General features: G+C 39.0%; 3 protein-coding genes across 5 annotated transcripts; all 3 read right to left on the bottom strand.

Annotated features, from left to right (window-relative positions):
• Nucleotides 1-1754: 1754 nt before the first annotated feature.
• Nucleotides 1755-10144, bottom strand: senp7b (SUMO specific peptidase 7b). Its single transcript, XM_068730491.1, has 20 exons — nucleotides 9906-10144; nucleotides 9192-9303; nucleotides 8645-8721; nucleotides 8320-8499; nucleotides 7115-7464; nucleotides 6966-7036; nucleotides 6688-6849; nucleotides 6441-6474; nucleotides 6144-6356; nucleotides 5089-5309; nucleotides 4940-5007; nucleotides 4573-4689; nucleotides 4366-4488; nucleotides 3884-3976; nucleotides 3499-3575; nucleotides 3243-3295; nucleotides 2598-2641; nucleotides 2451-2519; nucleotides 2208-2358; nucleotides 1755-2053 (listed from the first exon to the last, which is right to left on the bottom strand). Exons 2-20 carry the CDS (start codon nucleotides 9300-9302, stop codon nucleotides 1922-1924), a joined length of 2346 nt encoding a protein of 781 aa, XP_068586592.1. The 5' UTR covers nucleotide 9303; nucleotides 9906-10144; the 3' UTR covers nucleotides 1755-1921.
• An 894-nt stretch (nucleotides 10145-11038) lies between these two features.
• LOC137887231 (frizzled-7-A-like) lies at nucleotides 11039-14418 on the bottom strand. The gene is made up of 2 exons (XM_068730071.1): nucleotides 13651-14418; nucleotides 11039-12658 (listed from the first exon to the last, which is right to left on the bottom strand). Exons 1-2 carry the CDS (start codon nucleotides 14224-14226, stop codon nucleotides 11039-11041), a joined length of 2196 nt encoding a protein of 731 aa, XP_068586172.1. The 5' UTR covers nucleotides 14227-14418.
• Nucleotides 14419-16668: 2250 nt separating this feature from the next.
• Nucleotides 16669-23314, bottom strand: cdk15 (cyclin-dependent kinase 15). Of its 3 annotated transcripts, none has more exons than XM_068729924.1 (13): nucleotides 22884-23314; nucleotides 21587-21733; nucleotides 21384-21478; nucleotides 20782-20861; nucleotides 20467-20561; nucleotides 20318-20377; nucleotides 19808-19931; nucleotides 19311-19431; nucleotides 19114-19207; nucleotides 18632-18695; nucleotides 17951-17999; nucleotides 17690-17832; nucleotides 16669-17505 (listed from the first exon to the last, which is right to left on the bottom strand). In XM_068729924.1, exons 1-13 carry the CDS (start codon nucleotides 23070-23072, stop codon nucleotides 17393-17395), a joined length of 1374 nt encoding a protein of 457 aa, XP_068586025.1. In that variant the 5' UTR covers nucleotides 23073-23314; the 3' UTR covers nucleotides 16669-17392. The 3 variants fall into 3 exon arrangements, with proteins under 3 accessions (XP_068586025.1, XP_068586019.1, XP_068586029.1); XM_068729918.1 differs by having other exon boundaries at nucleotides 20318-20380; XM_068729928.1 differs by lacking the exons at nucleotides 16669-17505; nucleotides 17690-17832; nucleotides 17951-17999 and adding an exon at nucleotides 18268-18351 and having other exon boundaries at nucleotides 20318-20380.
• Nucleotides 23315-23386: the final 72 nt, after the last annotated feature.

The following is a 23386-nucleotide window of genomic DNA, read 5'->3' on the forward strand; positions in this document are numbered from 1 at the left end:
AAATACAGTTGTAATAATATAAAACAGTCTCCAGGTGGTCGTTACAGACTGATCTGGATTACCTGAACACCCTACAAGGTCACGCTCAGCATTAACAAGGTCATAGGTCACGATGGAGCTGGAGATCCCCCCCCCCCCCCCCCCCCCACTTGTTTTCTTCAATTAGTAGCTATGCAAGACAAAATTCCATCAGCATATATTGTTATATGTTAAAAAACCCTGAAGAAAACATGAAAGGTCTCAAATTGGACTCTATAAGTAGACCTGGTCCTGGTCCAGACTCACAGTCAACAATGGCTGTCATCTTTTATCGGTTAATGGGATTAAGTGGAGATCAACGGAAACGTAGATAAACTTTTGTTCTCCAGTCGACTAAAGTTAAATTAAATACTGGGACTATTATCGTTTTAATGTATTTTTACACTGAAACTGTTGAAATTCTTCCAGACAGACAAGGTTTTATTCAGGACTCGGAGTCCAGCAGAGAGTCTGGATCAGTTTTCAGTCTGCAGGGCTCAGATTATTTTTGGGAAGCAGGATAAAGGATTCATGGAGAACTAAACCGGTCTAATCTGGACCCCCCGTCGCTCAGATTAACCTTCCCTACGGCTGCCAGGGCAAAACATGAACAATCACTACCTGGTGCCAGACCAGAACCAGAGCCAGACCGTGGCCAGCGAGGGGCCAGAACGAGGCAAGAGAGGGGCCAGACCAGGACCAGAGAGGGGCCAGAACAGGACCAGACCGGGGCTAGAACGGGGCAAGGGAGAGGCCAGACCGGGACCAGAGTGGGGCCAGACCAGTACCAGAGAGGGGCCAGAACGGGGCAAGAGAGAGGCCAGACCGGGACCAGAAAGGGGCCAGACCGGGACCAGAACGGGGCAAGAGAGGGGCCAGAACAGGGCAAGAGAGGGGCCAGACCGGGACCAGAGAGGGGCCAGACCAGGACCAGAGAGGGGCCAGAACGGGGCAAGAGAGGGGACAGAGAGGGGAAAGAGAGGGGCCAGAACGGGGCGAGGCATGGGGCCGGACCAGTGTCAGTACAGGACCAGAGACTGATTCCAATAACATGTTGACACAAGTTATCTGATGTTTTGTCTGTAAACCCCCTTCAGCCTCGTAGCCCCCCCAGTCTGATCCAGTTAACGAGCTGTAAACTGATTGTTCCTCAGCGGGGGGGGGGTTAAACGTACACAGTTATAGACACACACCACAGAAGAAGTGTAGTTTACAGTAAGAAGAGAAACAAACACACCGATAGTAACTCAGTGACAACACAGTATTGCTACTAGTATTACTTGTAATACATCATTACATAACATTAATCTGCTCACTATGAAGGAATTACATCCAGATTTCATTCACTGTGAATTTATGACAGCCACTTCCTGCTTTAAAATAGTTTCAAATTAAGAGTCACATTCCTCCTCCTAAATACATATGGTTTATTTTATGAAACAGGAAGACAGAATTATGATCAATGAGGTAGAGTTATTTGCATTCACTTTTACTGTCCAAATCCAGATCCAGATTAAAATCCTGTTTGAAGTTTCAAAATAAGAGCCTCACTCTTTGCTGATAATTAGAATAATCAAAGATTATAAGGAGTAAAAAGTTATTTACATTTAATTCACTTTGTTTGCTGTTTATTAAACATAATTAATAATAAATATTTACTGTAAGAAATTAAACTCAAAATTGCAAATTGACATCCTTTTTGAAGTTTCAAAATAAGAGCCTCACGATGAAAAAACTTAATCAAAAAGAATTATCAAGTTTATTTGCAGTATAAAGTTATTTACATGCACACAAAACAAAAGCTAGACTTAAATATTTTAAATTCTTCAAAGTAAAAACATTTTAACGATGTAGAAAATATAAATTATTTATTGCACAGGTGAAAAGTTTGTTTTTTTGGTTTTCAGTTCTCTCCGTTCTGACTCCGGTGCATCGTCATGATCAGAGATCGGATCTCTTCACGCTTCTGTCGCACACGTTGACGTGGAAACCAGTTGTCCAACCGCAACGGAAGGTCGAAGTGGACCACGGGGTTCTGGGGAGCCAATCAGAGAGCTGGATTTAGTGTAACGAGACGGAAACGTCCTGGTTTCTTTATTGTTACATTATTCTGTAAAATAATCTGAACGAGTCTCGACTCGACTCCGGAGCCGTGTTGGCCGAGCTAGAAGAAGCAGGTGTGTGTTTACCTGCAGGAAGCTCTCGACGTACTGCAGCAGGTAGAGTCCACAGTCGCTGCTGTTGTCCTGTTGAGGGACTCTGCAGCTGGAGCTCCTCACGCTGTCCGCCGTGAAGAGACGAGGCGTCCCCCTCCGGACCTCCCACTCCACCTGCAGGTAGCTGGAGACCACGAGGGACAGTTAGGACATCCTGTACAGCGTTTGAACTTTAAAACGTTTGGAGTTTTTATTTTATAAAGAAGAGAAACTGACTCTCTGAGGAGCCGGCAGACGTTCTCGCGGTACGAGAGCTTCAGGGAGTCCATGACGAGGACGCACGGTCTGAACCACAAGAGAAAGTCCTCCATTAGGTTTTCATTCCTCTGGAGGTGTACTTTTAAATGTCTCTTTAAGACTCACCTCTTTAACACCGTGTCCCTCTGCCAGCTCTGCTGAGTGCACTCCTACAAAATAAGAGACACATTTCAGATTAAAGTTAAATTCTGATTCAATCCTTACATTCTGAACTCTGTTGTCCCTAAATAATAAAAAACTAACTAACAAACTCATTTGACTTCTCAAACATCAGTGTAACTATTAATAATATTCTATTTCTGGAAGCCAAACCTGTCACGTAAATGTCACAAAAAATGGCAAAAAAATCATCATCTAAATGGTGAATGAATTGAGAAAAATGTCACAATAATAAAACAAAAATAAACAGGATGTTGCAAAATAATTATGCAAATAATGGCAAAAAAGAAATTCAAAACCACAAAAAATATACGAAAATGTCCCAAATACTGCAGTTTTATTTAATGAATTTCCAAAGAAACAACAGATAACAAGAGGCTTCAATTGAGATGTTAAATAAACATAAAATACTTTTTTAAATGGCAGAAATGGCAGAAATAATTGAATAATTGAAAATATGAAATAAAACGGTTAAAAATGTACAAAAGAAGCATGATTAGGATAATAAGAATAACAATAATATTGATAATAACAATAATAACAATAGTTATAGTAATTACAGATAATAATTATTATTATAATAATATTTACCGGAGGCTGCTGTGATCTCAGACTGAAGGATGAAGGATGAAGGTTTGATCCACCTGAGACACAAACAACAACCTGGAATTTGTTTCCTGTAGCTGCTTCACAATAAAAGCCCTGCTGATGGTAAAGCTTTTAATGTGATAGGCGGATTCTCTTTGAGACTTCCTTCTTTGTAAAAACAAAGTAAGACATTACTCAGTGTCTTCAGAGGATGACAGTCAATCATTTCAGGTGAAACAGGAAGTAAAAAGCAGCTCACCTGTTGAACTCTGAAACTCTTGGTGCTGAACCTCCTCCAGACCGGGGAAGCAAACCACCACCAGGTACCAGTGAGCTCTGTCGACACAACACAACACAATCATTACTGATTCTTACTGGAGAGGACTCTTAATGTGAAACATCTGCAGGAAGTGGACAGTGAACAACCAACAACGATGTCATCCTGAGTGTCATTTTAAATGTTTCAGTACCGAAACAAAACCTGACTTATTTTCAGTGAACAAAAAAAAAGCCCAAAATGTCACAATAGTTAAACACAAACATGCACAAAATGGTGCAAATGTTACACAAAATGGAATACAATTATACACAGAGGGTTAACACTCACTTCCACTTTCAACAAAGTGATAAAAAAATGTCCTTACTCTTGATTGACAGGCACAAACAGGAAGTCTTTGGTGAAAATGTCAACATTGCGAGTCCACGTCTTCACCCTCTGATGCCTCATGTGACGATCGCTGAGAAGAGACATGGAGACACATGAAGAAGAGACTCAATAAAGAGCGACTTCACTAAAGCATTTTAAAAAGATTCATTACATTCTGTGAGATGATACAAATAAGAGCGTATCGTCTGCGTAAAGTCTGACCTTTTCTTTATTTTCTAAAGGCTCAATTGTGAAAAGAAAAAGACGATTTAAGATTTAAGATACGGAAAATCTGGAGGAACCAGCTGGTAAACATGTTTTAATATATATTTATTATCTCAAAGTCTACTAACAAACCTGACAAAAGAATCCAAAGATGGCATAAAGAGAGCTAAAATGGTGCAAATGGGACGAACCGAACCTCAAGAAATACAGAAAAATGTGAATAAATATGCGTAGGTAAAACTGTAATCCTCTTACGGGACAGAGGGGGCGTCGTCGTCTCCAGCGGCTCTCCGTCTGCTCAGCTGTTTGTAGAAGAAGCTGCTGAAGATATGACTCCGCTCGGCCACCGAGCCGCCGACTCCCTCCAGGAGGAGGAACCTGCAGGAGGAGGAAGACACGGTTCAGGACTCTGACCCCCCTTCTGGTGAAAAACTGTATTGATTGTCCTTCTGACAGACTGACTTGAGGTAGAAGTCGATGATGACGTCGTTGAGGAACTCGCCCCCCCTCAGACAGGCCAGGTCCTCCTTCGTCACCGTGATCCGGCCTTTAGAGGGCGCCGCCGGATACTGGATCAACCTGAAGACCACATACTGAGGGTTCAATCCTGTCCATGTTACTTTAGCTGCTGGTCCAGGTCTAACAGTCTCATCTGGTCCAGGTTTAATAGTCTGACCTGGTCCAGGTTTAACAGTCTGACATGGTCCAGGTTTATAGTCTGACCTGGTCCAGGTTTAACAGTGTGACCTGGTCAAGGTTGTCCTGGTCCAAGTTTAACAGCCTGACCTGGTCCAGGTTTAACAGCCTGACCTGGTCCAGGTTGTGTTACCTGGTGGGAAGCTGCTGCAGACCTGAAGAGTTCAGGTTGGATCTCTTATTCTTCTGGTTGTTTCTGACCTGAAAGAGATGAATTTGTTGAGATGTTTCAGACTTTGAGAAAGAGATCAGTTTATAAAGGAGGACAGAAAGGAGTCTTACAGCAGAGTGACCCAGCAGTCCGAGGAGGTGCTGGTCCAGAGGAGGAGGACAACTGTGGAGAAGCAGCAGCCCGTCGGTCCACTCGAGAGGGGAGGTCGGCCCGGAGGAGGAGGAGGAGCCCATCCTGTAGTCCTCCATGTCCAGGATGGAGGCCAGCAGGGCGGCCTGGAGCTCCAGCAGCTGCTCCTTCAGCACCAGCAGGAGGAAGGAGCACACCGGGCCTGAAGGACCAGGAGGACATATTAACAGCTAGACCTAGAACCTAGACCTAGACCCTAGACTCCTGAGACCAGTTATACCAGTCTCCTACCTACCTAACCAATGTCCCAGTTGGCTCAATTCAGTTTGTAGTCTGTAGAAGTGTTTTTCCTTCGTTGTGGTTTGGGATCAGATTTATCAGAAACCGTTTGTTTCCAATGTATGTTGCACATACACATACATATACTTACTGCTCAGAGTGAGACCTCCTCAAGATTCATGACTCTTTGTGTGGAAACAGTGGTGACAGAAGCTTGTTTCCTGTTTTCAGGCTTAAATGTGTCCGAAAAACAACATGAAGGGAACTGAAGCGAGGGTTTATCGTTTTAAAACAGTCTTTGTGTGTTGAATATATTTAAGAAAATGAAGTACTGAAAGGAATTTAAGTTCAGGTGTAAGAAGTGTCGGCTCAAGTTGAAGCACTGAAAGGAGTTGAAGTGAAAGTGCTGAAAGATGTAAACCACTTCAACTACTTTCACTACTTTTACTGCGTACGTGATAAGTTGAGGAGGAAGTGTTGACAGGACTGTAAGTGTAAAATGTAAGAAAGCTTGACAGTAAAAACTGAAGGAAGCGGAAGTGACGGTTATGATAAACGTGTTGAATGAAGTGGAAATAAAAGTTTGTGTAAACACTGCGTTGAATTGCAGTTGAAAGTGCCGATAAGTTTAATCACTGAAAGGAGTTGAAGTGAAAGTTTTTAAAGGAGTTGAAGCGTTAACATGTGATTGACAGGAGGAGCAGGAAGTCTCCGCTGAAGGTAAAATATTGAAAGGAGTTGGTTGAAGTGTGAGTACCTGATGTGGTGGGGGTCTGGATGGGGGTCTGGATGGTGGACAGCTCCCTCTGCAGTAGGTTGGCCTGAGCGTCAGTCACCCAGAGGAAGAGTAACGAGGGGGCGGGACCTTCCCAACCAGCCAATAGAAGCCCTCCCTGAGCCACACCCCCGTCCCAGACGCCGTAACCACGAACCTGAGACGCCACCACGGCGACCTCACCGTCCTCAACACCTGATCAACAAATAGTGAATGTTATAAATCTATTTTAATTAAATCTATATTATATATATAAAATATATAAAACAGTAACGTTACCTTTTAGAGGAATAATGAGGCCATTCTCAGTAATCTAAGAAACATGAAAACAATTAGCTTCTCATTCTTCTTTGAAAATATATACATATCATATATATATATATATATATATATACACTCTATATATATACTCTATCTATATATATATATATATATATATACATATATATATATATGTATATATATATATATATATATATATATAAAATAATACTAACAACTGAACCCTGCAGGTTTGATTCCTCACCGTCATCGTCCCATTGGAGTCGGCGTTCATCAGACCAGCGTGAAGAGAGACAAAGTCCAGCTGAAGGAAAGGAAGAGGAGGAGGAAGAGGAGGAGGAAGAAGAGGAGGAGGAGGCAGAGAAGGAAGAGGAAGGTTGTTCTCATCTTCTTCCTCTTTGGAAGTCTGGAAATCAAAACAAAGACTTTGAGTTCATCTGATTAGAAACTGTCTCATGAGGACCAGATGATGAAGACTATTATCAGATGAAGACCAGGAGATGTGGCTGAAAGCTCTCCTACCTCCTCCACTCTGTGTCCTCCATCTCCTTCATCCTCAGCCTCCTCTTCCTCTTCTTCACTGGACAGAACGACTGAGGAAGAAAAGAGGAATTATTTATTGTAGAATATTATATTATATTATTAATATATTATATTAATATTAATCTTACTAGGTTCCGTAGTGTCTGAAGGTCTCTTCAGATGAAGATGAAAGTCTCTCCTCTTCATCTCTTTTGTCTCTCTCCATCTCTTCTTCTCTCTCTCTCTTACATCCTCCATCTGGCTGCTGCTGCTGTCCAGGCTCCGCCTCCCCTGTGACATCACCGATGACGGAGACAGGAAGAGGTCGTCCTCTGACGTCTGGTCCGAACCAGAAGAAGACGAGTTCTTCTTCTTCTGCAGCGATGTTCTCCCTCCCGGTGCCAAACAACTCAAACTCCCAGCATGCACCTCACCTCTGAGCTCAGCCAGAGAGTCCAGCGAGTCCACAGAAATGCTCTGGTTGGCCGAGCCTATTATTCTATTTATTTCAAAATATATATTTTTTATTGTTATTACAATATTATTCTGTATTTATTTGTTTCTGTATAATTTTTCCATTGGATATTTTTTTAAAATAAATTAATAAAGATAAATAAATTAAATAGGAAAATAAATAAAAAGGAGAATAAATACAAAGATAAATAAATAAAACACATTTTTCATATTATTTCTGGTACACTTAAATCACTTATTGTGTCAATAAAGGGATTTAATTTGTGTTAATTTGATTGTATTATTTATTTATATTAAGCTATGTAAATATTTATTCCTATTAATCTACTTAAATATGATTTTATTATTTGCTCATATGAATCAATTTAAATATTATTGTATTATTTATTCATATTAATATATTTAAATATTTATTCATATTAATATATTTAAATATAATTGTATTATTTATTCATATTAATATATTTTAATATTATTTTATTATTTATTCATATTAACCTATTTAAATATTATTGTATTATTTACTCATATTAATCTATTTCAATAATATTTTATTATTTATTAATATGAATCTATTTAAATATGGTTTCATTATTTATTCATAGTAATACATTTAAATATTATTTTATAATTTATTAATATTAATCTATATACATATTATTGTATTTTGTATTCATATTAATCTATTTAAATATGTATTCATATTAATCTATTTAAATATTATTGTATTATTTATTCATATTAATCTATTTAAATATTATTTTATTATTTACTCATACTAATCTCTTTAAATATTATTTTATTATTTACTCATATTAATCTATTTAAATATTATTTTATTATTTACTCATATTAATCTCTTTAAATATTGTGAACTCACCCGTTTGAGAAAGAAGTCAAGGACGACTCGGCTCTCTGTGATTGGTGGCTCCATCCTCCTCTGTGATTGGCTGCTGACGCTCCTCTGTGATTGGCTGATGACGCTCCTCTGTTATTGGCTGCTGACGCTCCTCCGTTGAGTCCGAGCAGCGTTTTGACGACGTTCCCGAAGAGAGGAGCGCTGGACGGAGGAATTATATATTATATTATATAATATATATATAATATATATATATATATATTATATAATATATATTATATATATATATATTATATTATTGTATCTGTTGTAATGAGCTGCAGCCTGAAGGGGGCACTGTACAAACCTCTGTCTGCTCACTGAGGAGCGCTCTGAGTTCCCAGCATGCACCCTGTCAGCTCTGCCTCTGGACTGATCATAACTCTGTTCAGACAAAACAAGTCGATCACTCATTAAGAGATCTATTGATCACAGTCATCAATTTAAATCACGATTTTAATTTTAACTAATTACACTGCTCATGTTTTCATGCTCATGTCAAAATGTACAGATCAATAATACCACCTTAAAAGAACCCACAGATCAGTAATACCACCTTAAATGAACCCACAGATAAAAAATACCACCTTTAAAGAACCTACAAATCAGTAATACCACCTTAAAAAAGACAGGTAGATCAACAATACCACGTTAAGACACGAAGAATTCAGGCATAGAAGCTGAAAGATCCGTAATACCACCTTATTGACCCAATAATTCAGATATACCACCTTAAACGAACCCACAGCTCAGTAATACCACCTTAAATGACCCAATCGATTGTAATACCACTTTAAAGTAATACATAGATGAAACAGGCCCCCGTAGAACTGCTAACAGACAAAAAATACCACCTTAAATTCAGGGGCGGAGCTCTGCAGGCGTGACAGCGGTGACACGTGGAGGGGGGCGGAGTCAGAAGCTGTTGGATGTTTCTTCTTCGGGATCTTGAACGGAGACGCCATCCTGAAGAAGAAAACAAAAAGTCACATTAACACAATGAAGCTACATGAATCTGGATCGCAGAAGAAGAAATCTGATCAATATGTTTCCTGTGCTTCGTCTCCTTAAATGAGTCATTTTGTAAATGAGGTTCTGAATGGAGACGGTTTAAGTGCCTTGCTCAAAGGCTCCTGGAGCTCAGGAATATGAACCCAATAACTTTTATTGTTATTGTAGTTATTAAACCCTTCTGTCATATTACAACACACATATAAAACCACAGTAATAATGTGATAAGGCTGCTGTACTGCGATAAGAGAAGGTCTCATACCAGACTCCATCTAAAAACATGGAGATTTAACCCGCAGCGTCTCTGGTTTCATATCAAACATCACTTCACCTTTACAACATTTAGGATATAAAAGTGAGGATTCTATTTTTGTAAATTGTAGTTGGTGGATAATTTGTTTGCCGAATTCACCAGAACAGCCAACTTATTAATAAACCATCTTCACTTATACGATATTATATTTATACGTTTAGAATATCAGCTGAACAGTTTAAAATATCAGTGTTTCTTAACGGGGATCCTGATGCTAACAGGAAGCTAAAGCTACATTACCAACCTAACGTCAGCTGGAGGAGCTAGCTTAGCCCTTAGCTCGCTAGGTTAGCTGCGGGCTAACTTCTTCTTCGTGCCGTTTAATGCTGGTGAACTCTCGCGCCGCTTCATGTGGTATAGACGGTTTGTTTCTATCCACTTCCGGCAGTAAATATATGAAAGTAATATTTCTAAAAACACATTTGTATCAGAAGCTGTTCTCCTCCAAAGACTCAGCAGCTAACAGCGACATGACAACAACCACGACGTCAGCTGACGTAGCAGCGTTACGGCTTTACGCGATGACATCACTGGAAACGTAACTTAATTCATATATTTACTGATGTATTTGTTATTTAATTAAATTTATTATAACATTATTATCAATATTATTAATACCAATAATAATCAAAATAACATTGTTATTAATAATTATGAGTAGTGGTAGTATTATTACGAGTAGTAGTTGTATTTCTGGCAGCAATATATAATGAATCAAATGAAATGAAACTACAGAAATAGTCAATAACAGAATATGGAAACAAATAAATAAAGCAAATATAGTGTATCATGTGTTTTCTTTAAGTTATGTTTGCATTATTGCAGTCTACAGTACGGATCCTACATTTCCCACAATGCAACTGAACCCTCCCTGCCCGCTCTATGTTGTGCTGCTGAAGGAAATCGCTTTACAATAATTAAACATGTTGAGTTCAACCTTTAAAACCTCCCACAGCTGCTCATTAAATAATTATGATACAAAACCACACTAAATACATAAACAAATAAACAGTAAACAAAGCTCAGGATTCCTCACCTTCATTATTTGATGTATTTGTGGTCAGATTTCAAACTGAGAAATTTATCTAAAACATATTTTATAAAATAAATAACGTTTTATTCTGAAAAACTGCACAAAGTAGAAATGTAAGCTTCTCATACATACAGAAGAATATTTACAGATATTTAAGGTATTTTATCTGAACATGAAACGGAGAAATTATTGTCTGATTATTTTCTTTACAGACCCGTAAAAAAATGTTCTTCTGCAGAGATTTAAAATCCTGTTTCTGGAATTTATTTGGGTCAGAACCGAACAACTCAAGACATAAACCAGGTCCTCCGAACCCTCCTACGAATAGTCCTCTGAACCCTCCTCTACTCCGTCCTCTGAAGCGTCCTCTCCCCCTGGTTGTTGCTGTTCAGTTTCCTACAAAACCGGAGCCACGATTGCAGCGTCTTTCCGGACCAGATCCAGAAGCCGGACGTGATCCCGACGATCATGGTCATCAGGTACTTGATCATGAACACGGCGAAGTCCGGCTTCAGCGGTGCAAAGTTTCCGACGGGACACGGCACGGCAAAGTGCTTGCATGTCTGCATGTGCCAGGTCTTCTCCCACCACGGCCTGAAGGCCTGCTCGTAGAAGCAGCAGGCGATGACGGCAGCAGCTGGAACCGTGTACAGCACGCCAAACACGCCGATCCGCACCATCAGCCTCTCCAGTTTCGCCGTCTTGGTGCCGTCGTGCTTCATGATGGTGCGGATACTGAACAGCGACCTGAAGCCGGCCAGCAGGAAGGAAGTGCCGACGAAGAGGTAGACGAACAGCGGCGCCAGGACGAAGCCCCGCAGGGCGTCCACATCGTAGATCCCCACGTAGCAGACTCCGGTGAGCAGGTCGCCGTCCACCTGCCCCATCGCCAGGATGGTGATGGTTTTAACCGCTGGCACCACCCAGGCTGCCAGGTGGAAGTACTGGGAGTTAGCCTCGATGGCCTCGTGGCCCCACTTCATCCTGGCCGACAGGAACCAGGAAAGGGACAGGATGACCCACCAGATGGAGCTGGCCATGCCGAAGAAGTACAGGATCATGAAGAGGATGGTGCAGCCTTCCTTTCTGGTGCCCTGGGCCACCATCTTGTATCCGTCGCTGTTGAAATCACTACACACCACTTTGTCCTCCAACAGGAAGCCGGCGGCGTACGCCAGCGCCACCATGAAGTAGCAGCCAGACAGGAAGATGATCGGCCGCTCCGGGTATCGGAACCGCCTCGTGTCCACCAGGTACGTGAGCACAGTGAAGAGAGTGCTGACGCAGCACAGAATGGACCAGATCCCAACCCAGAGCCGGCCAAACTTCAACTCCTCCGCTCGGAAATACATCAGTCCGTTGGGTTTGGAGGTCTCACAGGGGGCGCCGCAGTCCTTCACCCCCAGGAAACGGTAGTTGAGGTAGGAGGGCACCTGGAGCTGCCGGGGGCAGTAGACAAGCTGGTTGGGGGTTGGTTCTGACGTGGGGTCGTCTAAGTCCGTTGTGTTCTGACCCACGCAGAGTTCTGCTCCGTGAACCGGGAAGTCCTCGCAGCGGAGCCTTTCGGGCCACTGGAAGCCAAACTTGTTCATGAGGTTCTCACATCCGAGCCGGGCCCGCTCACACAGAGACCTGCAGGGCGGGAGGGCCCGATCCAGAACCGTGCAGACTGGCACGTACACGGAGCACAGGAAGAACCTCAGGTCCACGGAGCACTGGACTTTAACCAGCGGGTAGAACTGGTGGACCTCCAGCCCGGCGTCCTCCTGGTTGGTGTGGCCCAGCAGGTTGGGCATGATGGTCTGATTGTAGACCAGGTCCCTGCAGAGCGGGACAGAGATGGACTGACAGAAACCGTGATCCGGGATGGAGATCCCCTTCTCACGCTGAGAGACGCACGGCGCGACGAGAAGGAGCGAGACCACCAGAGTGAAACCCAGGATCCAGACCCTCAGACCAGGTCTCTGTGCCACCATGATGGACGAGAAGGAGACCAGAATCCACAAAGAATTACAAACAAAGTCAGACCAACAAAGTGAATCAGGTCTGGTGAGACAGGTCCAGTAGGTGAGACCTCTTCCTGTCTTCGTCTCTGTTAGAATAAACTTTCTCTTAATAAACGTCTCATCTCACTCAGACTGTTTCCAGGCCCCTCCCCCTCCTCTCCGCTGAGGGGCGTTGAAATTCCTCCAATCGAACGCTGCTGTTCTCGCTTGTGTCGCTGCTGATTGGCCAAAGGAGCTGAAGGGGGCGGGGCGTCGGGCAGCAGTCCTCATCTATAATATTCATGTTTTTATATTAATTTAATGAACTAAAAGTACAAATACCACAAAGTACAAATCCTTTAATTAAAGTACTGCTGTTCTTATGTATCAGTAGTAGAGAGTATATAGTACTTAATTATGTATATTCATTTACTACATTACATTACTTTATTATTTCATATTTATTTTAATTTAAATCATTTCATATGTTTTTCTTTGTATTTATGTATTAATATAAAAAATATGAAAAACATTAACTCGGTACATTTACTCTCATTTTATCAGAGAGTATTTCAATAAATGTTTTAATAAAGAAAAACTAATTTTAATGAAAATTCAAATAAAACTAAATAACAGCAAATATTAATTTTATATACAACAACAAATATATATAAATAATAAATTATATATATCATATATATTACATTATTATTAATATTTCTAAATAATACATTATATATAATATATATATATTACATTATTATTAATATTTCTAAATAATACATTATATATAATATATATATATTACATTATTATTAATATTTCTAAATAATACATTATATATATAATATATATATCTAAAACTAAAGTGTTGAAACTTTTCACTAAAAGCTACAAAGAGACAAAACAACCTCAAACTGCTTTGAATATGTTTTATTGATATAATGACGTCATCATCTTCATCATCAGACACGGGCCTGGTTCTGAGTCTGGTTCTGGGTCGTGGACTCTGCGGGTCTGAGGTCCTGGGTCTGGGTCTGGTGGTCTCGTGGTCTCTTCCGGTGTGGGCGTCTGTAGTTCTGGGTCTGGGTCGTGGTCTCTGGGGGTCTCTCCCGGTCGTGTAACCCGTGCACGCAGAGCCCCTCTACCGGGAAATCCTCACAGCGGAGCTTCTCGGGCCACTGGCTCCCGGTCCGGTCCATGAGGTCCTCACAGCCGGACCGGGCCCGCTCACACAGAGCCCTGCAGGGCGGGATGGCCTGCTCCAGAACCGTGCAGATTGGCACGTACACGGAGCACAGGAAGAACTGCAGGTCCCTGGAGCACCGGGTTCGAACCAGCGGGTCGAACATCTGGACCTCCAGACCCGCGTCCTCCTGGCTGGTGTGGCCCAGCAGGTTGGGCATCACGGTATTGTTGTAGACCAGGTTTCTGCACAGCGGGACAGAGATGGACTCACAAGCGCCTCGAGAATCACAGTGCGGGACGAGGAGGAGCGAGACCAGCACCGGGATCCAGACCCTCAGACTGGGTCTTTGTGGTGCCATGATGGACGAGGAGGAGACCAGAATCCACAAAGAAGAACAAACAAAGTCCTGATCCTGAACGTGTTCCAGACCAGCAAAGTCGACCAGGTCCTGAAGCTCGTGAGCTCTGAATCAGCTGTTGTTGTTGTTCTTCTTCTCTGGTGTCAGATTAACTCTTTAACGTCCAGTTTATTCTACATGCTGCTGCTTGTTTACGTTTGTTCTCTTTACGTTTTATGAACGCAGAAATAATACTTCATTTTTATTTCATGAAATAATCTCTAATTTATATTAACATTATAATATGAACTTTAAATCTTCTCCCTCCATCAGAAAGGAAGACTCCTCTGATTTAAATAAAATAAATGTATATATAAATATATATATATTATATATATATATATATATATATATATATATATATATATATATATATATATATATAAAGCTCTCTCACACCAGACTCCATTCAAAAATCACATTAACAAAAGTAATCATGAACTCTTGTGAACAAAAAGGTTTGATTATGTGTTTTAATGTTTAAAAGTTCTATTGTAATAAACACTATTATTATTATGATCATCAGCATTATTATATTTATTATTATTATTAGATTTATTATTACTTGTTTAGCAACAGAATTTAAAACGATGTGAGAATAAAAAATAAAGGAAAATGTTTGAAAACAATAACAATAAAAATATTATATAAACAATTCTATATTTTAGTAAAACTACAAAATTAATGTTAAGTTAAAAACAATTGTCATAAATAGACATAAATACATCATTTATTCAAAATTAATAATCATATTAGTTTAAAGATTTTATTTATTTTAACTATAAACTAAATAATATAGAAAATGAGTTCTCTCAGGTTCTCAATGTTAATTAAATGTAATGTTGATTGTTTATATAATACATAAACTAGCTCTCTCTTTCGTACATCGAGCTGTTTTTAAGTATCTTTATGAGGTGAAACAGAACAAATAGTTTTTGTTTTAATAGAATTATTAACACAACGTTTTGCTGAAAGTTGACTAAAGTTTGACAGAAAACAAAGAAAATAGTTTGATTCACAATAACATCAGAGACCCGATATCAAAGGGAGCATTTTGATTTATTTATATTTATTTATAATATTTATTTATGATATTTATTTATGATAAACAAACATTGTTAAATATTCACTTTGTCTTTTATCTCTTTTGTGTCTCCGATCAATCAAACTTCTACTTTCATGTCAATCAAAACACAAATAATTATATTTATGAAGTTGTTTTTGTTAGAAAAGTTTCTGAAGTTGTTTGAATCTTTTAAACTAATTAAACTAATAATATGTAAAATATTCTGAGAACAAACAAGAGAACAAAGAGACCGACGGTTTGTTTCTGTGATACGATGTCAAGTTAAATAAACAAGAGAAGAAGAGAACTAAAAATAATCAAAAACTATCCAATAGATTCACTTTGTGTCTCAAGTCTGTAACGTTAGCATGTACAGCTAACTAGCTCGCTAACACGGCGGAGTTCTTTCATTCAGGACTGCTGTGTGTACAGGCTAACGTTGGCATGTCAAGCTAACAGTACAGGCTAACGTTGGCATGTCAAGCTAACAGTACAGGCTAACATTAGCATGTACGGCTAACTAGCTGACTAGTAAGAGATAAATACTTTGTTAGCTCCAGAGAAAGTAAATCCACCATTTAACCGCTTTGATTCAAATTATTATTATTATTATTATTATTATTATTATTATTATTCAGTGTGGCTTTGTAGCACAAGGCAGTAATTATTATATATGTATATTATATATACATATTATTATTATTATATATAATAACAATACTACTAATAATATGTATATATATTATATATACATATTATTATTATAATATATATATATATTATATATACATATTATTATTATAATATATATATATTAAATATACATATTATTATTTATTTTATATATATATATAACAATAATAATAATATGTATGTATATATATATATATATATATATGTATATACATATTATTATTTGTATTTGTATTATCTGTGGTGCATTCTGGGATGTCGTTCAGATAACATTTAGTCACATTAATGTATTCATGACATTAAACTTCAGAAGTAGAAAACTACAGGAAAACACTGTAAAACAGAAAAAAGCCTGAAAGACACAGGAACAACACTGTAAAATACTGTAAAACACTGAAAACTCAAAAAAAAAACGTAAAACCCCTTAAAACAGAGAAAAGAGTAAAAACAGAGAAACACTGTAAAACAGTAAACATGTTAGTTGTTTTCTTTACGTTGATCAGAGAGATGTTGAAGAAGAAGAAGAAGAAGAAGAAGAAGGAGGTTTGTTATTTAGTTGTTTCAAATAAAGTTCGAAGGTGAATCTTAAATAAAATCAAACATTATTGTCTGTATATTAATAATTATATCGGAACACATTAACATGATAAAGATGTTTGTATTTGGCTGCTTTTCGACATTAAGATTCACTCATTATTCATGAGGAGTGTCGGGGGGGTTCTTACTCATGAATAAACCCTCATGAATCTGAACAATGCTAACGAATGCTAACCAATGCTAACAGGAGAATCGTTCAGACCGACGTCCCGAAGGACCGAAAATCATGTAGCGAATGTTTGAGATTTAAATCAACAAATACGGAGATTAAAGCAGATTTACATAGGACAAGAACATGTAAACAGACCATAGCACTTAGCACATAGCTTCTGCACTTAGCTTAGCTTGAGCACTCAGCTTAGCTTCAGCACTTAGCCTTTGAACTGAGCTTCAGCACTTAGCTTAACTTCAGTGCTTAGCTTCAGCACTGAGCCTCAGCACTTAGCTTAGCTTCAGTGCTTAGCTTCAACACTAAGTTTAGCTATAGTGCTTAGCTTCAGTATTTAGCTTCAGTATTTAGCTTCAGCACTCAGCTTCAGCACTCAGCTTCAGTACTAAGCTTAGCTTCAGCACTAAGCTTAGCTTTAGCACTTAGCTTAGCTTCAGCACTGAGCTTTAGCACTTAGCTTAGCTTCAGCACTGAGCTTCAGCACTTAGCTTAGCTTTAGCTTCATGCTAGAATCAATTACATTCTATATTTGTGTTCATATAGTGGGTTTCTTCACCCCTCTGTTCGTCTCCTCAGGTTGATGGTGGTTGGTCTGAGTTTGTTCACCAGAACTTGGCATTTAGCAGCAGCGATGGTTTAATCTTCCGTCCGGAGTTAAAAACGTCTCTGACCTCCGTCTCCAATTCAACACCCGGCACTTTAAAAATGGACACCGCTGAAAAACAGAGAGAAGAAGAAGAGAAATTATTAAAGAGAAGTTTATAACGGTGTTTTAATTTATTTTACTACTTATTAGAATTAGGTTGTGTTAGAATGTAGCTCTGCTAGCATTTGGTTCTGTTAGCATTTAGCTGTGTTAGCATGTAGCTCTGTTAGCATGTATACGGTGGAGTTCTTACTGTCTCTGAGGTGCATGATGGGAGGAGGCAGCGTGCTGAAGTACGGGTGCTGCAGGGAGTCCTGCGCCGAGATCCGGTCCGTAGGGAGGACCTTCAACATTCTCTGGACCAGGTCCTCGGTCTTATAGGGCAGCTGGTTCAACCTGATCCACATCAACACAGACAGACTGATGGAGGACTATAGGAAGACCTGGTTCAACCTGATCCACAGTAGGCTCCATGCTAACATGCTCGTTAAACTTTAAACTTTTATTTCCGTACCTTTTCCAAACGTTTCTCAACGGCTTCGGCTCAGAGAAAAGAAATCGATCTGAAGAGAAAAAAAATAATAATAATATAATAATATTATAATAATAACAATATAATAATGATAATAATATAATAATGATCATAATAATATATTAATGATAATAATGTAATAATGATAATATAATAATGATAATAATATAATAATAATAATGAAAATAATAATAATATAATAATAGCAATAATAATAATATAATAATAGCAATAATAATATATTAATAATGATAACAATGATAATAATAATGATAACAACCCATGATAATAACTTTATTAAATAAACAAAATAATAAGTCAGTGTTGATTTTTAAGGTTCATTCTTTGGTGTGATGTCGCCTCCTGCTGGTCACTCTGATGCACTGCAGAGAGCCAATCAGTCAATCAATAATCAATTAAACACCTGAGATATTAAATAAACTCTCAAAGAGACAGAAACTCTGCTGTTTATTAAGATATATGTATTTAAAATGTATATATTATAAGATGTATATATTATAAGATATATGTATTATAAAATGTATATATTATAAGATGTATATATTATAAGATATATGTATTATAAGATATATGTATTATAAGATGTATAAAGTTAATTTAGTGTTTAGTGAGTGGAGAATATATATATTAAAATTAACTGACCAGGTTGATAGTTCGGCAGCTGACTGACTCCAGGCCAGCTGTCCTCAGACGGGACGCCCAGAACCTGACGGGACAATTCATTATTATGAATGTTTAGAATATAATTAATCATAATTTAACTTATAATAATATGAATACAACTAATATATACATGAGACATTATAAATTAAATAATGACAATAAATGGAAACAAATGAAGAGAACAAGAGATGAGTTTAACATGTACTTCTAAATATTATAAAATTATATTTTATAATATATTATATTATAAAATATCATAATATTTGATATTTTTTACAATATAATAATATATACATTATATTATTAAATATTATACTATACTATATAATTATTGATAATTATCATACATAATAATATAATATCATTATGAATTATAATACATATCAATAATATGTAATAAAAGATCATTATTATTAATATAATATTACTATTATTATTAATAATAAATTAAATAATCTCACCGTCCAGATCTTCTGTAGTTGTTCAAACTCATCTTTGATTCCTGGAAATGCTGGAAACCCCTGAAGCATCTCAACGAAGATACAACCAGCACCCCTATTCAAACACACACAGCTTTATTTAAAACACATTCAAACACACACAGCTTTATTTAAAACACATTCAAACACAGGAAACTTTATTTAAAAGCTCGACTGACCAAATGTCCAGAGCGGTGGAGTAATCTGTGGATCCCAGCAGGACGTCGGGGGGGCGGTACCACAGCGTCACAACATCAGAGGAGAAGGTCTGACAGGGGACAGATTTAGACCGAGCCAGACCTGAACCAGAACCAGAACCAGAACCAACAGATCCAGTCAGTACCAACAGAGAGAAGAGCTCCAACTCAATCTGAATCAGTTTTAACACATCTTAAAGCAACAGTGTCGTTTTAACGCATCTTAAAGCGACAGTGACGCTTTAATGCATCTTAAAGAGACAGTGACACTTTAAAGCTTCTTAAAGCGACAGTGACGCTATAACGCATCTTAAAGAGACAGTGACGCTTTCACGCATCTTAAAACGACAGTGACGCTTTAACGCATCTTAAAGAGACAGTGACGCTTTAAAGCTTCTTAAAGCGACAGTGACGCTTTAACGCATCTTAAAGAGACAGTGACGCTTTAACGCATCTTAAAGTGACAGTGTCATCCTAACCAAAGTCGGCCATCTTGAGTTCTCCCAGGTAGCTGATGAGCAGGTTGTGAGGCTTCAGGTCTCGGTGGAGGATTCTCCGGCTGTGGATGAAGCAGAGAGCTCGTAGCAGCTGGAACATGAAGAGCTACAACAACAACAACAACAACATGAGGACCACCTTAAAAACCTTTAAAAACACACTATAAACTGCCAGAAACAGGAGTACAGTTACTAAAACAGAGACCTGTCAATCACTGTGTAGCCCCGCCCCTAAAGCATCCCCTGCTTCATGGTCTATTTGACTCTAAATGGACCATAATGTACTAAATGAACATCATGCTGTATTGAAAAAGATTTGAAACTAGAGATTGAGACCATAAACTCATGTTTACAAAGTTTACTGAGGGAATAAATCAAGAGAGAAGTAGAGTCATTTCAGACTAGACTTCTATACAACCAGAGGAGTCGCCCCCTGGTGGACACTAGAGAGAATGCAGCTTTAACACGTGAAGAACTGGTTCTGTTTGTTACCCGGACGTTGTGTGAGTGAAGTCCTCCAGGATGTTGGCTCAGGTACTGGGCCAGGTCTGTCTGCTGCAACAGCAGAAGAAGAAACATCACTAAACTTTGACTCTTACTTCATAACACTTAAAGGTAGATTATGTGATACTATTTCTCACCACGTATTCAAAGACGAGCGTCAGAGTCTCTCTGGTGTGGATGATGTCATGGAGGACGACGATGTTGGCGTGTTTCAGACCTTTGAGGAGAGACGCTGCACGCACACACACACACACACACACACACACACACACTCACTATAAGTCGTATAAAAATACAATATATAAAACAATAAGGTTGGAAGTGAAGGTGTGTGTGTGTGTGTATATATATATATATATATATATATATATATATATATATATATGTGTGTGTGTGTGTGTGTGTGTGTGTGTGTGTGTGTGTGTGTGTGTGTGTGTGTGTGTGTGTGTTACCCTCTCTGATAGCAGTGAATGGGACTCCTTCCTCCGTCTTCATACGAATCTCCTTCAGAGCCACCAGCTGTCCGTTGATCCTCAACATAGCGAAAGTTCAGAAGTACAAGTACTTCAGGTGTAGTATTCAGTAGTACAAGTACTTCTGTTGTAGTGTTCAGTAGTACAAGTACTTCTGGTGTAGTGTTCAGTAGTACAAGTACTTCTGGTGAAGAAAACTTAAAAACATAAACCAAACAGCAAAGTACAATGTTCTACTTTTAACTACACAGATATGATTACTAGTTACTTTGTATATTTTACATTCAAAGATAAAATATACTTTTATCTGTGATACTTTGAGTACAAGTAGCTGGTAATAGTTTTACTTTAAATACAGAACTCTGCAGTAAATGATTCCTCTAAACGATACAAACCAAAGTACTTTGTTTTGTGTCTCAGTACACACACACCAGAGTACTTTGTTTTGTGTCTCAGTACACACACACCAGAGTACTTTGTTTTGTGTCTCAGTACACACACACCAGAGTACTTTGTTTTGTGTCTCAGTACACACACACCAGAGTACTTTGTTTTGTGTATAAGTACACACAGAGACTGACCTGCTGACTCCTTTGTAGACGGAGGCGTACGCTCCTTCACCAAGTTTCTCCAGACTGACGTAAGAATGCGCCGCTCCGAACTCAAGACCTGGTTTCTGCTCAGAGGACACACATGTATATCGATATACATGTGTGTATATTTATATACATACAGTATATATTTATATTTATATTTCAGCGGACAGGTGTATTGTGGTTCTGACCCAGGTGAACTGGTCCTGGCAGCTCTTCCCTCCCAGCGGGTCGCTGTTGCTGCGTCCTCGCTGCACTTTGAACCGTCGTACCTGCAGAGTGTGGAACCAGTGAGGCTGGGACCCGGAGGGGGACGAGCCAGACCGGTCCGGATCCAGCTGGGACACAGAGACCACATCAGAAGGACCACTTTAACAAATCTTAAAGACACATGGAAAATCCCTTTAAGAAAAAACTAAACGCACGGAAAAAAGTAACAGAGGCTACCAGATACTAGAGTGCTGTTACTCAAACAGGAGTACAGTTACTCAAACTGGAATACAGTTACTCAAACTGGAGTACAGTTACTCAAACTGGAATACAGTTACTTATACTGGAGTAATGTTACTCAAACAGGAGTACAGTTACTTATACTAGAGTACTGTTACTCAAACAGGAGTACAGTTACTCAAACAGGAGTACAGTTACTCAAACTGGAATACAGTTACTCAAACTGGAATACAACTACTTAAACTGGAATACAGTTACTCATATTGGAGTAGTTCCTCAAACTGGAATACAGTTACTCAAACTGGAATACAATTACTTAAACTGGAATACAGCTACTTGTACTGGAGTACTGTTGCGGAAACTGGAATACAGTTACTTAAACTGGAATACAATTACTCAAACTGGAGTACAGTTACTCAAACATGAGTGCATTTACTTAAACTGGAATACATTTACTCATACTGGAGTACAGTTACTCAAACTGGAATACAATTACTTAAACTGGAATACAGTTACTCATATTGGAGTACAGTTCCTCAAACTGGAATACAGTTACTCAAACTGGAATACAATTACTTAAACTGGAATACAGCTACTTGTACTGGAGTACTGTTGCGGAAACTGGAATACAGTTACTTAAACTGGAATACAATTACTCAAACTGGAGTACAGTTACTCAAACATGAGTGCATTTACTTAAACTGGAATACATTTACTCATACTGGAGTACAGTTACTCAAACTGGAATAGTTACTTAAACTGGAATACAATTACTCAAACTGGAGTAGTTAATCAAACATGAGTACATTTACTTAAACATGAGTACAGCTACTCAAACAAGAGTACAGTTACTGTAACTAGAGTACAGTTACTCAAACATGAGTACAGTTACTGTAACTAGAGTACAGTTACTCAAACATGAGTACTGTTACTGTAACTAGAGTAGTTACTCAAACATAAGTACAGTTACTCAAACATAAGTACAGTTACTGTAACTAGAGTACTGTTACTCAAACATGAGTACAGTTATATAAATACCTCAGCAGGAGGGAGGGAGGTTGAACTCCTGCTCTTTCTTAAACTGAGCTCCTCCATCTTCACCTCCTCTTCTTCTTCTTCCTCCTCCCTCCTTCCTTCCTTCTCCTCATCGTCGTCCTCTTCCTCACCAGAACAGCACCTCCTCACCCACCACCCGGCCTCCCTCACCCACCGACAGCAGTCCTCCATCTTCTCTTCTTCTTCCTCCTCTCTCTCCGTCTCTTCAGACTCACATGGTTCAGGACGAGCAAACAGGGTCTCATGACCGCCTCAGTGTCTCAGACCAGGACAACAGAGTCCATTCAGCTCAGTGGGAGCGCTGCCCCCCAGAGGCCACGTTAGGAACTACAGTCTGGAACTACAGCCTGGAACTACAGCCTGGATGAAGACTCAGTACACCAGACAGTACTGATCAATACACAGCAAACCATAGAAACATACACTGTAAAAAATCTCATTATCATTAAAGAAGGACTTGTACTAGTAGGAGTATTTTCACAGTG

The sequence above is a fragment of the Cebidichthys violaceus genome, unplaced genomic scaffold (assembly GCF_023349555.1).
Source record: "Cebidichthys violaceus isolate CVI_PGR_0920_01 unplaced genomic scaffold, fCebVio1.0.p SCAF_103, whole genome shotgun sequence".
NCBI classification, from domain to species: Eukaryota; Metazoa; Chordata; class Actinopteri; order Perciformes; family Stichaeidae; genus Cebidichthys; species Cebidichthys violaceus.